Consider the following 12,808-nt stretch of genomic DNA (forward strand, 5'->3'; position numbering starts at 1 on the left):
TACTTTGACAGGTTGAAGAAATTAGAGAAATGGTAGACAATGACTTGGGATTTCAGCAAGCTCCGCTCATGTGTTACTCGAGAACGAAAACTCTTCTTTTTATTTCTAATGACAAAAAAGTAATTGGCTGTTTAATTGCAGAACATATCCAGTGGGTAAGTGATGACTTGGAGAAGGACTGTCTGCTAGAGCTGGTGCTTGGTAGCTGTGTTCCTCACGTTCTGCAACTACAGAAATACCTTTGAATCCAGGAGTGGCCATTGAGCTGATATGGGAGGAGGGGTGAGGGAGGTTTTTGGTGTTAAATCACTCTGAAATGTAGCCATTCATTTTAGTATGGTCAACGCTGAGCTGAGACAGACAAGAATTACTTTATTTGATAATGATGCTGTTATAAAGTAACAAATGTTTTGATGTCACCTGTAGGGCTACAGAGTGATAGAAGAGAAGGTTCCAGAAATTAGTTCAGAAAATGAAAAAGTCATATTTGAAAGACAGAAAGCGTGGTGCTGCTCAACCTCCCCAGAGCCTGCTATCTGTGGCATCAGTCGGATATGGGTGTTCAGCATGATGCGTCGGAAGAAGATTGCTTCCCGGATGATAGAGTGTCTGAGGTAATATTAAGGATGTTGCCGTGGTTGTACGGCTAGTTTAGAACTTAATCCAAGACGCCCTTGTGTTACTTTGTGCTTCAAGCTTGGGTTTTTAAGTCTCCTGTGATACCTGGCAATATAGAGGTGAGTACAGCTGACAATTCCAGTACAGTGTGGGGTCAGTAACTCACGTCAGCGTTCTGCAGTATCTTGTGTTTAAAAGGGGTCTTTATTTAAGAGTTGTGAAGAGCCAGCCTGCAGAGGAGTTTAACCCTTGGGTAAATTCCTCTCAGGTAATGATGAGTGAAGGAAATCAGACTGTCCTTGGGCCGAGTGTTTGAGATCCAAGTGTTCTCCAAGGACTGTGATGCTGTCACTGGGCAGAGACCCATTCCTTAGAGGTAGGAATGGGGAAGTGAGTGGAAAGAAGGTACATACCACTATTTGATGGAGCCCAGTCAGTGGCTTACAGCTGCACTTCAGCCATGTGTTTCTGATTTATTTTTTTTAAAGCTTTGCTCAGGTTCACCAAACGTTCTGAGAGAGTTTCAATTGCCATGGGGCTTTAGTAGCTACTGATGAGTAGCCTCAACTGAGTACTAAGTGCTAGACATGTAAAAGGACTCAAATATTTGCACCACTATTTAAACAGATGTTAAAAGACATTGCATCTCACCTTATTGTGTGTTCTGCTGCTTGTCTGGCCTTCCAACTAGCTTGTTTTCCTAAATTTGTTCAGGTAGCCATCCAGAAAAGTACAGCAGTACCCTTGCCTATTTCCTTATTTATTCAAGCAAGAATAGAACTTACATAAAATATTTTCACAAAACAGTAAACAAATTTAATATTCCTTTTCATATAATTATTACTGAATGTGTATTGCTTAAGAATTGTGTGAAGGCCATGTTCTTAGATATTCCAAACTAATCCAAGCTGTGCTCTTATCCGAAATGTCAAACGTGATTTATTTCAGACTGGCACTTGAAATTGCATCAAACCCCTCTGTGAGGACCCTGACTTGCTGGTAGCTGTTATTTCCCTTCCTGGTGATTGTCCTTTATACAGTTGGAATAGTTGGAAAGAAGTCAGAGCAAACTCTGCAACTGAACTTGATGCAACTCTGAAGAAATGGCCCCACAGAAACACTTGTTCTAAATGAGGAAAACCTTCCCAGAACGAAGGCTTCTTTTTGCCATTTGATAAGGGGAGACAGTGGCTCACAGAGAATGAGGCTTCCTCCTGTGGAACATCCCACCTCTTAATCAATGATCTGTGGCCTGATAGCATAAATAACGTTACATTATTCCCTGAGGGTAATTCCCTTTATTTTTCCCCCCTCTCTTTTAAACAGGAGCAACTTCATCTATGGCTCCTATTTAAGTAAAGAAGAAATTGCATTCTCAGACCCCACTCCGGATGGCAAACTCTTTGCGACGCAGTACTGCGGCACCGGCCAGTTCCTGGTGTACAACTTCCTCAACGGGCAGCAGCAGGCTTAGCTGCCCCTGAAGAACTCCATTTGTAGTGGGAGACTTCTGCCAAAACGGACGGAATGGGTGCAGACCTTATGCAGAAGCCAGGGCCATTTTTCTTACCGTGAACTCAGGACTGGTAACAACCAAAAGGTTGTACTATTTTATTAAAATTGTAAACAATGCAGTAATAGGCTAACTTTGTTTTTGTAAAAGAAAGATATTTTATTAACTTTTACAAAAGTTTGATTGTATTTTATCTAGTTAGTCATGTTTACATGCAGCAGAAAATTGTTCATAGTGGACTGTAAACTAATGCAAAGACTATAGTCTCACTGATGAGTACGTGCTGAAGTTCTTAACGTGGTGATATACCAGTGCTGGGCGGAGCTGGGAGCCCCTCTCCCCCTGCCATGTGAGGCAGCTGCAGGCTGCCTGCTTGGCAGAGCTCCCAGCCCTGCCCTGTGCCTGCAGAGCCAGGAGCACCTGCACAGCTGTGCTGGGCAGAGACCCTGTGGCTGCTGGTGAGCGTTGGGAGCACCTTTCTGCTGCCAGTGGGCCAGCCTGGCACCAAACTGTACCTAACGGCAGGGCAGGCGTAGAGTAAAAGGGGGAGTGCAAATGGCAGGGAGCGGTGTGCAATTCGTGTTCCCTCAAGCACTGTACTGAGTATATGCCTTTGTTAGTGGACTTCACTTTGGTACTTGTCACTCCTTCATAAAGCTCTCCTCTTTTAAAGGGTTTGTATGTTGAAAAACTGCTGTGGCCTTTCTTGATCTGTACATAATGTAGATAGATAAAAAATAAAATTCTTGATAGCTTTTTCTAAAGTTACTCTACATTGATGCCAAGTGTGAATGAATCCTTCCTGTATTCATACTTCTGTATGTGAAATATGACCGTAGCACCGTGGGTTGGACGCGGGCTGTAAAGAACAGTCCCTGTGCTCCTGGGGTCAGGATTGCCTCTTTGGCAATCAGTGTGGGGGCAGTGGGTGCTGCTGCTCGGTTCCCAGGAGCCCTGGCTCAGCACCATCCTGCGAGGAGGCTGATGGGCTGATGAGAGGTGATAGCATCATCCTCGACTGATGGCCTAAAGCCCTCCTGGAGGGGGGGGAAGGAACTGAAATTTGTACTTTTGGTTTGCTTTGGGGTTACACTGGTTTTTCTGTGCTGGGTGCTGCCACGGATCTCCTTAACCTTTGTTTAAGTCTGAAGCAAAGAACTCACATTGCCTGTAGAATGTTCTTCACTCAGTGTGCTGCGTGGAGTGCCAGTCCACAGAGGCTGCGAGCAGCAGGTGTGCAAGGGCGCTGTGAGCTGTGCTGCAATGGCCTTCATCACACAGCTGGGGCAGGTGCACAGAAAGCCTGGAGGTGAGCGCTGCTGGTGGGCCTGGAGAGCAGCCACTGCCAATGTCACAACAGAAGCGGTCTTAAATGGTATCTCAATATACTCAAATTTAATGAAAGCACATTATAAACATACCATCGCCACAACTTCAGACAGTTTCAGTTCATAAACAATAGCATGAGGTAGACTGACTAGTGAAGCTAAATTCACCAAGGTGTTTTTGGTTAAGAAAACTTTACACTAGGAAAGCGACATTTTAACTCTCTTCCAAAAAGTCACAAAAAGCAATTACATAAGTTAAGCAAAAAGCATCTGAATACGATTCTTTAAATCTTAGTTTACATTCAAATTTAACCTGTGAATAGGCAATAACATCTACAAGTAAAATATTACGCTGGCCAGTGTAATACATTCATAGGCATGGCTGTGAGGGCGAGGCTTAAACGCGACATGGAATAGCACTAATCCAGCTGTCAACCAAGGGGCTCCTTTCCAGAACTGCACTGGACAGGCCTACATGCTGTGAGCCCATTTGTGTCCTCTCCCAGCAGTTCCAGACCTCCTCCTGTCTGTGCACGTAGGAGGTAAGGAAATCTGTTTGCTAGGTTTGCTATTTCTTGGTACATGAAGGCCAATATATTGACATCCTGCAGCCACTCTCAACCTCTGGGACCATTTTGCACTGTTTCACCAAAGGGCTGCATCCTCACAGCAGTCTCAGCATCCAGGATTTCAAGAACTTCTTAGTGCAAACGTTAATTATGCAAACAGAAACGATGTGATTCCTGAACACTGAGTACGTGAACCTTTGATATCGCACTGAGAGCCAGAGCCCCCCTTCAGCCCCTCTGGACAAACCGTGACTCTGGTGCTGCATTCAGGGACAAAGCAAAAGCTTCAGCAACCCCCTTTATGTCCCTGCAAGTGTTCAAATAAAAGGCAGGCTGCGACTGCAGGAAAATCAAAAATCCATCTACAGAAGGGTGGCGGTCAGTTGAAATTTGCTAAATCTGCTGCATCAGAGTTAACCTACATGAATGCAGGCAACTCATTTTCCTTTTGCCTCAGCCTATTATGGTTTCTTTCATCCGTAAACATCTCATGAGATAAAAAAGTTGCTCAGTTACCACAGGATGTGAAAAATAAGGATGCAGCTTTGGCAGCTCCTCCAGCGAGTCGCAGCTAAATAGCAACGTATTCATTTCATTATTTTTCAGAGATTAAATTAACATACCTGGACTTCTCCTAAAAACACACTGCATTTTTTCTTTCAAATAAAGGCATCGCGATGCGCCGGGAGATTTTCTCTTTTAATAACGCATAGAAACATCAGCTGGGTTACCAACGCTAAGGGCAGGAGTGAGGCTGTGTCCCAGTGGGATTTAACCCTGACAACCAAATTCTACTGCACCAGGTTCCTCTAACACAACGTACAGATTCCTGATTCTTGCCCAGATTCCTGATTCTTGTCCAGCAGAAGACCACAGTGTGACCATCACAACAGCCCACAGATCAATGAAAAACAAAGGGCTGATGACCTAAGGGGGTGCATCCAATGGGCACTGCTTCTGGGCAGGAGGCTTCTGGGCAGAAGCGCTCCTAAGCAGCCCTAGCTCCCTGGGACTTCTCCCCTTCAGATGCTGTAAGATCTCTTCTCCTTCATTTGGACTCATTTTTTCTCTCTCCAGTCCAGCTCAGGCACCGATACCCTCCCAGCACCTTTGTCTGATACATGCTGATTTACATAGAGGTGGGAATTGATGGATCTCAGCTCTGCAGCCAACCGCAGCTGACTGAGAAGGATCCGAACAGTGCTTGGCCACCCTCCAGGCACCGTACAGTCATTAAGGTTGGAAAAGACCACTGAGAGCATCCCGTCTTAATGATCTTCTGTCACCATCCACACAGCACGACACATGGGCCACAGCTTTTAAAAACTTGGAGAAGTGGGAACCTGAAGGTCTCCTGCTGGCAGGTTGTGCTGGACTGACTCCAACTGAAGAGAGCCTCTGCAGGAGCCTCCTCGCCACGTGAGCCAGCAGCTTTGTCCCTGGAGGTGAGGAACTCCACAGTGGGACGCAGTAGCATCGCGAGGAGGATCCGTGAGCACCGCCCCATGCCTGCCATGCAGTTGCTGATTTGTTCAGGTTCAAGTAGTAAACTTTGAACACCTGTGGAAATTTTGCCAAAGACAGTTTCAGTAAAAACACAATTACAAATTTTAAACTAACACTGCACAGAGAACGAGACTATTCCTTTTAATACAAATATCTACAAGACGTTGTAGTTTCAAACCCCTGAGTATTACTGTACCGCAGTACAGTCTGTAGAGGAACAGTGGGCTCTCCTCTGCGGATCCTCAATAAATCCCATATGCTGCATTGAGCTTTTGTAACACATTCAAGTGAGAGACTGCTGAAGGCAGCTTCTTCCAGAACTAACTCAGCTGGAAACAGAATTCCCCATCAGCCAAATTCTGTCCTCTTCCCAAACCCCACGGCGTGGAGGCTGCATGATCGGGGTCAGCGGTTGGGACCGATGTGACAATAACTGGAATCTGTGATCCTCAAAATTGTAACTGCTGTGATCATTTGATACCTAGGAATAAAGCCTGCTTTAGAACGCTGGGGAATCCCTTAGAGTAGTCTTGGTAAATATTGGTTGCACTTTGCTCCACAGTGATTGTACTTTTTAAAACAAACAAACAAACAAAAGTGTTTTTTTCATGATAGGTGTCTTCTCAAAGCTTATATATGGCGGCCGGTAAGAAAATAGAGCGGTTTGTCATCACTGCTGTTGGCAGTTTGGAACTCATCCCGCAGGCGGAACTGCCACTCGTCCTCCAGCTCCAGGCGGACGATGGTCTGTCGCAGTGAGCTCCGGTCCTGGCATATGACACACAGCGTGGCACCTTTGAGTGAAAACACAAGAGAGCCTTAAGGAACTGTGACGACTCTCAGCTTCATTCGCTGTCTGACAGCATCGTAAGCACAAGGTGCTGCTATCAGCCACAGCAGGGAGAGCATTAACCTCGATCCCCGATCCATAGATCATTACTGAAGTAATTCTGCCATCCTCAGCACAGGAGGCTGATGTGCTCAGATTTACCACAAACTCACCCATTTTATCCCATGGCAATTGGCTACATGTCACTATAAAGACAAGAGAGACTTGGACGAGGTCTATAATGTCCTGGTGAGGGCAAACCCCCTCCATCCTCCAGCTAAGAGCTGTCCCATCCCACAACACTGAGCATTTTGTGCCATGGCACATGGTCACCAACCAGCAGACCAGGCTGCCCAGAGCCACATCCAGCCTGGCCTTGAATGCCTCCAGGGATGGGGCATCCACAGCCTCCTTGGGCAACCTGTTCCAGTGCATCACCAGCCTGTGTGTAAAAAACTTCTTCCTAATAGCTAACCTAAGCCTCCCCTGTCTCAGTTTAAGATCATTCCCCCTTGTGCATCTGTTCACTGCTCTGCCTTCCCATTTCCCCATGTGCAACTCATCCCAGCAAAGCAGAGCCACAGAGCATGCAGCAGGGCAAGGTTTTACCTTTCAGAAACCGGAACCGCTTGAGGAAGTCAGCACCGACAAAGGAGTCGCAGAGGTACAGCAGGAGCCCACTGAAGAACACCCCTTCACAGTTGACATTGACAGAGTGTGGGCGTGAGCTGACATAGCAAATGGCCACCTGCATGAAGGGGAAGCACGCCCTTGTGTTAGACATGGCCTAGTGAGGGACTTAAGTGGAAGGGAGCACAGAGCGGTGCTGACTGGTAGGTGAACTGGTGCTGGCAGCCAAACAGACCAACAACAGCAGTGATGAGCTGACTTCACTGGGAAATAACTGACCAGACAGACCAGACTAACTTCAGATTTGGTCACAAACCGTGAAATGCCTTATTTCAGGCCCCTGAATTAACCATAGAACCATTAAGGTTGGAAAAGACTTAAAGATCACCTAGTCCAACCATCAGCCCATCCCCACCCTGCCCACTGACCACATCCCTCAGTGCCACATCCACATGGTCCTTGAACACCTCCAGGGATGGTGACTGCACCACTTCCCTGCGCAGCCAGTGCCAATGGCTCACTACTCTTCCTGAGCATAAAGTTTTCACCCTCAGAGATGCAGAGCTAGACCAAGCTCTTTTCAATCACAAGAGCCTGTTCACAGAAGAAGAGTTTTCCAATACTAAAGATGCTGAAGTACAGGTTTGCATTTCCTGCTCCCCATTATCCCTGCAAATATTTTGTACCTCAAGACCAATGTTCAGATAGCAGTCAATGGCCAATACTGGGTTCTTGAAGTTATGAATGGCCTTAGGGAAGAGTTTGTATGTCGCATGCTGAAGGAATTTCTCCAGGAGGAACTGAGATGGGGCTGCCAACAGCGTGTGCTCACTGTCTGGGGCACAGACGTACTGAAGAGGCATGATTGGTGCCGGGCTGTCTGAAACCTGCAACGAAGGCAAGAGGAGCCCCTTTAAACCCTCCTGAGTACATCTTCCCTACAGAGGTTCATTCAGCAGGGGAGGGGATCACCGCTGCAGAAGGAGGAGAGAAAGCTGGGTGAAGAATCAAAACCCCCACTTTGATACATTAATGCATTAATCATTAAGGTTAGAAAAAACCCTCTAAGATCATCTACTTCAACCATCAACCCATCCCCACCATGCCCACTAACGCCAGCCTCAAAGGTGAAGAGCTAGACCATGCTCTTTCCAATCCCAATCTATCTTCTAACTGCTCAGGAGTGTTGCTGTTAGTCATCTATCCTTAGCAATACTTATTTTTTTCTATTTGGCAGCTCCACTACAGAATAGGCCATGAACTTCAAATTTCAAGTGAGCACTAAATAAAACTAACAGGCTAGAAAATTCATTCTTTTTCAGGTAAATGGGTTTGGATTTCACCCTTTACATGGCTGAGCACAGACAACTCACCACAATTTTTGGCTTAACAACAAAATCCTTCTGTCCTCCAACCTGAATATGTTTCTTCATGACACTGAAGTTGTTGAAACGACAGATGAGCAGGCCACTACTGTTTGTCCTCAGATTGAAATCTATATCTTCACAGAAATACCTGGGCATAAAACACAAGGTGATTGAGTCAGCTGCATTCATAGACTCATAGAATCGCTCAGGTTGGAAAAGACCTTAAAGATCATCAAGTCCAACCACAACCTAACTATACTACACTAACTCTAACAACCCACCACTAAATCATGTCTCTGAGCACAGCTGCTGTAAGGGAATAGGATTTTGCTTCGCTCTGATAAGAATTAGAAGTAAGGCCTGTGATAGCTGTGCCTTATTGCAAATGCTTTAGGGTGGAGTTGTTAGAAGGAGAGGGGAAAAAAAAGGAAATATATAGCAGAAAGTGAACTGTTCATCTGTTGTAGTTTCAAGTCACGTGGCAACAGAGAGGGAGAGGTGACTAAAGGAAACAGAATAAATCCCTCATCAATGCTCTTGAAATAGCAATGGCCCAGCCATTGCCCGCACTTTGGTTCTTAGTCATGTAAGAGGCTCCCGCACTCCAGGAGCCTCACACTTCCTGTCACTGACTCATTTTGGCCTCTGTTCCCCAGGTGTGACCGCCCAGCTCTTTTTTTCTCCTGAAGCTTCCCCCTCCCATCCTTGCATTTTCAGCCCTCTGTAGCTCTCTCTTGCCTCACAGCTTCTCTCCCCATTCTTCTGGCTGCTGGTAAGCATGCTTTAATGCCTTATTCATTCTGATGCAGCACACACCATTCTTTTTTTTTTCTGTGATTATGTACCTCAGACAGGATCCTTCCATTCACCTCAGAGACATTAGAAACACAGTGATGAGCTTTTTGCCCTGTCAAAATATTTTACCACCAACACGCATCACCTACCTGTTCAGATCATATTGCACATTCTGGGTCAGGTCTATGTTGAGCAGAATAAAGTCACGCACGTGGCACCGGGAGAATGGAGCCTTTGTCTTCTTAGCATTCAGCTTACTGTTCCACTTCTGAACACCCAATATTGCATAATGAACAATTTTGGGGGTAGCTTCAATGTGCTGGAGAACATTCTTTAAAGACACATTCTTGCTGGTGCCCCCAGGCTCCAAGGACTGGCTGCAGAATGGGAAGGAAGTGCACACAACACACAGACGTGGCTTATTTTGTCTATATAACAGACACAGTTAATAGCATACCTGTAGATACAGGTGCAAGAAATTCCATTATCAAGACATGCCATTCTACATGCTGTACATACAGAGGTAAATAAACAAACACAGGCTTTTTAAACAACAGCCAAACAATCCTATCCCATCTATTCAGCTATCGTAAGAATAAAGGCCCCTCAGCACAATCAGGTCCTATGCAGCAATTTAGAAAGGGAAAAGGAAGCACCCTATGCACCATTTCTGGAAGGAGACATACCTGGACTGCTCGTGGACACTGTGCATGTTCCACAGCACACAGGAGTCATCCATGACCACAATGAAAGGCCACACGCACTGGCGCTTGACTCCCAGTTCCTCCAAGCGGTTTCTCTCCAGCTCCAGATTGTGGTAGGAAAGCTCCTTAATAAGAAATCTGGCAGCGCCTGAGGGAACATCGTAAAGAAGACACACAGAGATCTTAGACTTCATCACTCTCTCCTGTCAAAGAAAGGCTATGCAAAGATCTGCAAACCACATCTTAGTTTAAGAAGAAATCAAAATGTCCATTTTTCAGTGTGAGTGCAACCTAAAAGGCAGATACAAAGAAAAGTGGATCTTTTAAGAGATTACAGAAAACAATTTGGCGGGCATTAGAAGAATAACAAAAAGCAAAAAGTGGCTGAGATCCTAAAATTGAAGCTACTTAAAACTTTATGCAGGTGAAACTCAGAAACTCCATGAAAATGAAGTCTGAAGTTCAAATCCGTGACATTCACCTGCACTTAATATTTAGCCTCAGCTTAACAACAGAAGAAAATTTGGGTAAAATACCTAGAATGAATGTTCACACATCAGGGCCGAGTAAAATGAATGAATGCAGTCTATAAAACACCATATTTTTAACTGAGAAACCACACACAAATATGCAAACCACATCTCCAACAGCGTTTCTTACAAATCATCGTATCTTGCACACAGATTGCTGTTATTCACAGCACTGGAATGTTTCTCAAACAACATGACCCATACTGCCCAATGTGGATGCTGCCATTTTCACAGCACTGGTGGTGTTTCTTACCAACGCCAGCATTGTTGAACATGCCTGGCAGGACAAGCATGATGTGGTTGGGCCAGTACTTGCGGTACAGAGGCATTTCGTACTCCTTGACTACTAGGAGGTGAAGGTGACTGATGCCTTCCATGGCATGGTAGAGGTTCAAGAGGCCGTGCTCATGACGTCCACTCGATGGAGTGAAGATAGGACTCTTGACTGCATTCAAATTCTGCTAGAACAGGAGATATTTAGCCAACATTTTGTAAAAAGCAAGTTATTCCTGATAGGGATTTTTATTTATTATTTATACTAGATTTGAACATTATTGATTATTGCAACACATCTGGGATGGATACTAGGAATGCAAATAGAAATGAATCTCTTCAAAACCTCCAGTTCTAATGAAGGTAAGGCAAGAACTATGCAAAGGACTAAAACAAAATAGCAAAAATGACAAAAAGACAAACCAGCCAACCATCAGTTTGCAAATGCTTGTCAAGCTGACTGCACTCAGCACATGTAGACCACAAACTGAAGGGAGCCATACACGCACCTTGTCAGAGACGAGAGGGAGACGCATGCTTTCTAAATGCTTCCCTTGCTTGCTAAAGACAAAATGGCTTTCTTTGGATTTTGGGATTATAAAATGCAGTTGGACCTCTTCTCCTAGCATTGAAGATGAAAACGTGAACGCATGCAGAGTGGAGTCAGACACCTGTATTAAAAATATTAAAAAGAAAATTAGAAAAAAAGCAGAAGGATTTGAAAGCAGGTAATGGACAAGGAACATATGACCAGGCTGGATGTGGCTCTGGGCAGCCTGGTCTAGTGGTTGGTGACCCTGCACATAGCAGGGGGATTGAAGCTGGATGATCATCATGGTTCTTTTCAACCCAGGCCATTCTATGATTCTATATATGTCAACATGCTCTGGCAGTTACAATGCTGGCAGCCACCAGAGAAGAACCACTACATTTTCTTTCAGTAACTGAAACTAACTTTATTAAATTCTCACTTTCCTTTACCACAAGCTACATTATTTAGGCACGTAACTTCCCCTGCTATTGAAACAATCAACTTTCTACACCACTAGTGATCTTTGGCCCACCTGGACTTTTCTGAATTCTGTTTGAGCTGGAAATTATTTATTGGTATATACAAGGAGAAATATACACGCACACAAACACACATGGGAAAAGAACATGCAAACAAATTTTCCCCAACGATTCACTGCATTATATAGGTGTTTCTTCACAGCAGAATGCTCAGCCATTCGGAGGCAGCAGCAGCATGGTCACACGAGTATGGCATTTTTCCAGTAACAATCCTTCAATCCTCTTCTATGCAAGAAGTAACCAAGGCAGACCACTCCACAAACAAGGCCATGAAAAATATGGGTGAGCCTGAGTTTGCACAGTGCTTCACTGAAGCATGCAAACACATACAAAGCGTTGACGTATCTAGTAAGACTTCTTCCTAGACAGGAGGTGTTGTACCTCAAGGTCAAATCCTTTACTCTTGGCAGTCACTCTTCTATAATCTTTTCTAAAGAGCTGATGTAATTAGCCTAAGTAATGATGAAGCATGAAAAGCATTTTATTTAGATTCTGTTAAAGCATTTAAGAATCTCTCTCCTTTCATAATGCTTGCAATCCAATGACTCTCCTTTGGATATGTAATTTGTCTGAATTATCTCTCATAACTCTATATACACAACTTGTAGTTACAAGAACAAGTAGATACTTCTATTTATTACTAGTCACTATGTTTGACCAGATGCACAAAGATCTGTAAAAAGAACAACAGATGTCCACTGGGAGGATTTGTTTGGGTCAACATAGGTAATGAAGCATGAGGTTTAAAAGAGATTTGCTGGTGCAGCTCTGTAATAACTGACATTGTACATTTCCAGGTCAGTGTGTCTACGCTGTGTCTGGTTAATAGCAAGCTGCTGGCAAAGATTAGTAAGCAAGAAAAGAATGAATTGAGATAAGAAACCTCAAAGCAAATTATTGGTGGTGGTTAATAAGTAATTCTGAGCTACTAAGCAGGAAAAATCTTACCTGCCAGCCTCCTGTGAGCAAAAATCTTCATTTTGGAGAACAAAAGATCAAAAGGATTATGAAACAATTAAAAATGATCCTTTTTGTCCAGTGAACCACAGCTGAGAAGCAGGTATGGTTACCAACA

The 12,808-nt window shown here is 44.5% G+C and overlaps 2 protein-coding genes across 20 annotated transcripts in view; one reads left to right on the forward strand and one right to left on the reverse strand.

The window, feature by feature from the left end:
* ESCO1 (establishment of sister chromatid cohesion N-acetyltransferase 1) overlaps positions 1 to 2,904 on the forward strand; it is a 28,875-nt gene extending 25,971 nt beyond the window's left edge. For both annotated transcript variants that reach the window (XM_048938809.1, XM_048938808.1), the window contains exons 10-12: positions 12 to 155; positions 427 to 614; positions 1,945 to 2,904. In XM_048938809.1, the coding sequence (XP_048794766.1) occupies positions 12 to 155; positions 427 to 614; positions 1,945 to 2,092 (480 nt within the window). In that variant the 3' untranslated portion in view covers positions 2,093 to 2,904. The remainder of the gene's footprint in view (positions 1 to 11; positions 156 to 426; positions 615 to 1,944) is intronic.
* A 605-nt stretch (positions 2,905 to 3,509) lies between these two features.
* The window catches only part of GREB1L (GREB1 like retinoic acid receptor coactivator), a 128,508-nt gene continuing 119,209 nt past the window's right edge, over positions 3,510 to 12,808 (reverse strand). For all 18 annotated transcript variants that reach the window (XM_048938791.1, XM_048938796.1, XM_048938797.1 and 15 more), the window contains 8 exons: positions 11,172 to 11,333; positions 10,643 to 10,847; positions 9,842 to 10,007; positions 9,305 to 9,532; positions 8,367 to 8,508; positions 7,680 to 7,880; positions 6,973 to 7,111; positions 3,510 to 6,328 (listed from right to left, as the gene is read on the reverse strand). In XM_048938791.1, the coding sequence (XP_048794748.1) occupies positions 6,165 to 6,328; positions 6,973 to 7,111; positions 7,680 to 7,880; positions 8,367 to 8,508; positions 9,305 to 9,532; positions 9,842 to 10,007; positions 10,643 to 10,847; positions 11,172 to 11,333 (1,407 nt within the window). In that variant the 3' untranslated portion in view covers positions 3,510 to 6,164. The remainder of the gene's footprint in view (positions 6,329 to 6,972; positions 7,112 to 7,679; positions 7,881 to 8,366; positions 8,509 to 9,304; positions 9,533 to 9,841; positions 10,008 to 10,642; positions 10,848 to 11,171; positions 11,334 to 12,808) is intronic.

The sequence above is a fragment of the Lagopus muta genome, chromosome 3 (assembly GCF_023343835.1).
Source record: "Lagopus muta isolate bLagMut1 chromosome 3, bLagMut1 primary, whole genome shotgun sequence".
NCBI classification, from domain to species: domain Eukaryota; kingdom Metazoa; phylum Chordata; class Aves; order Galliformes; family Phasianidae; genus Lagopus; species Lagopus muta.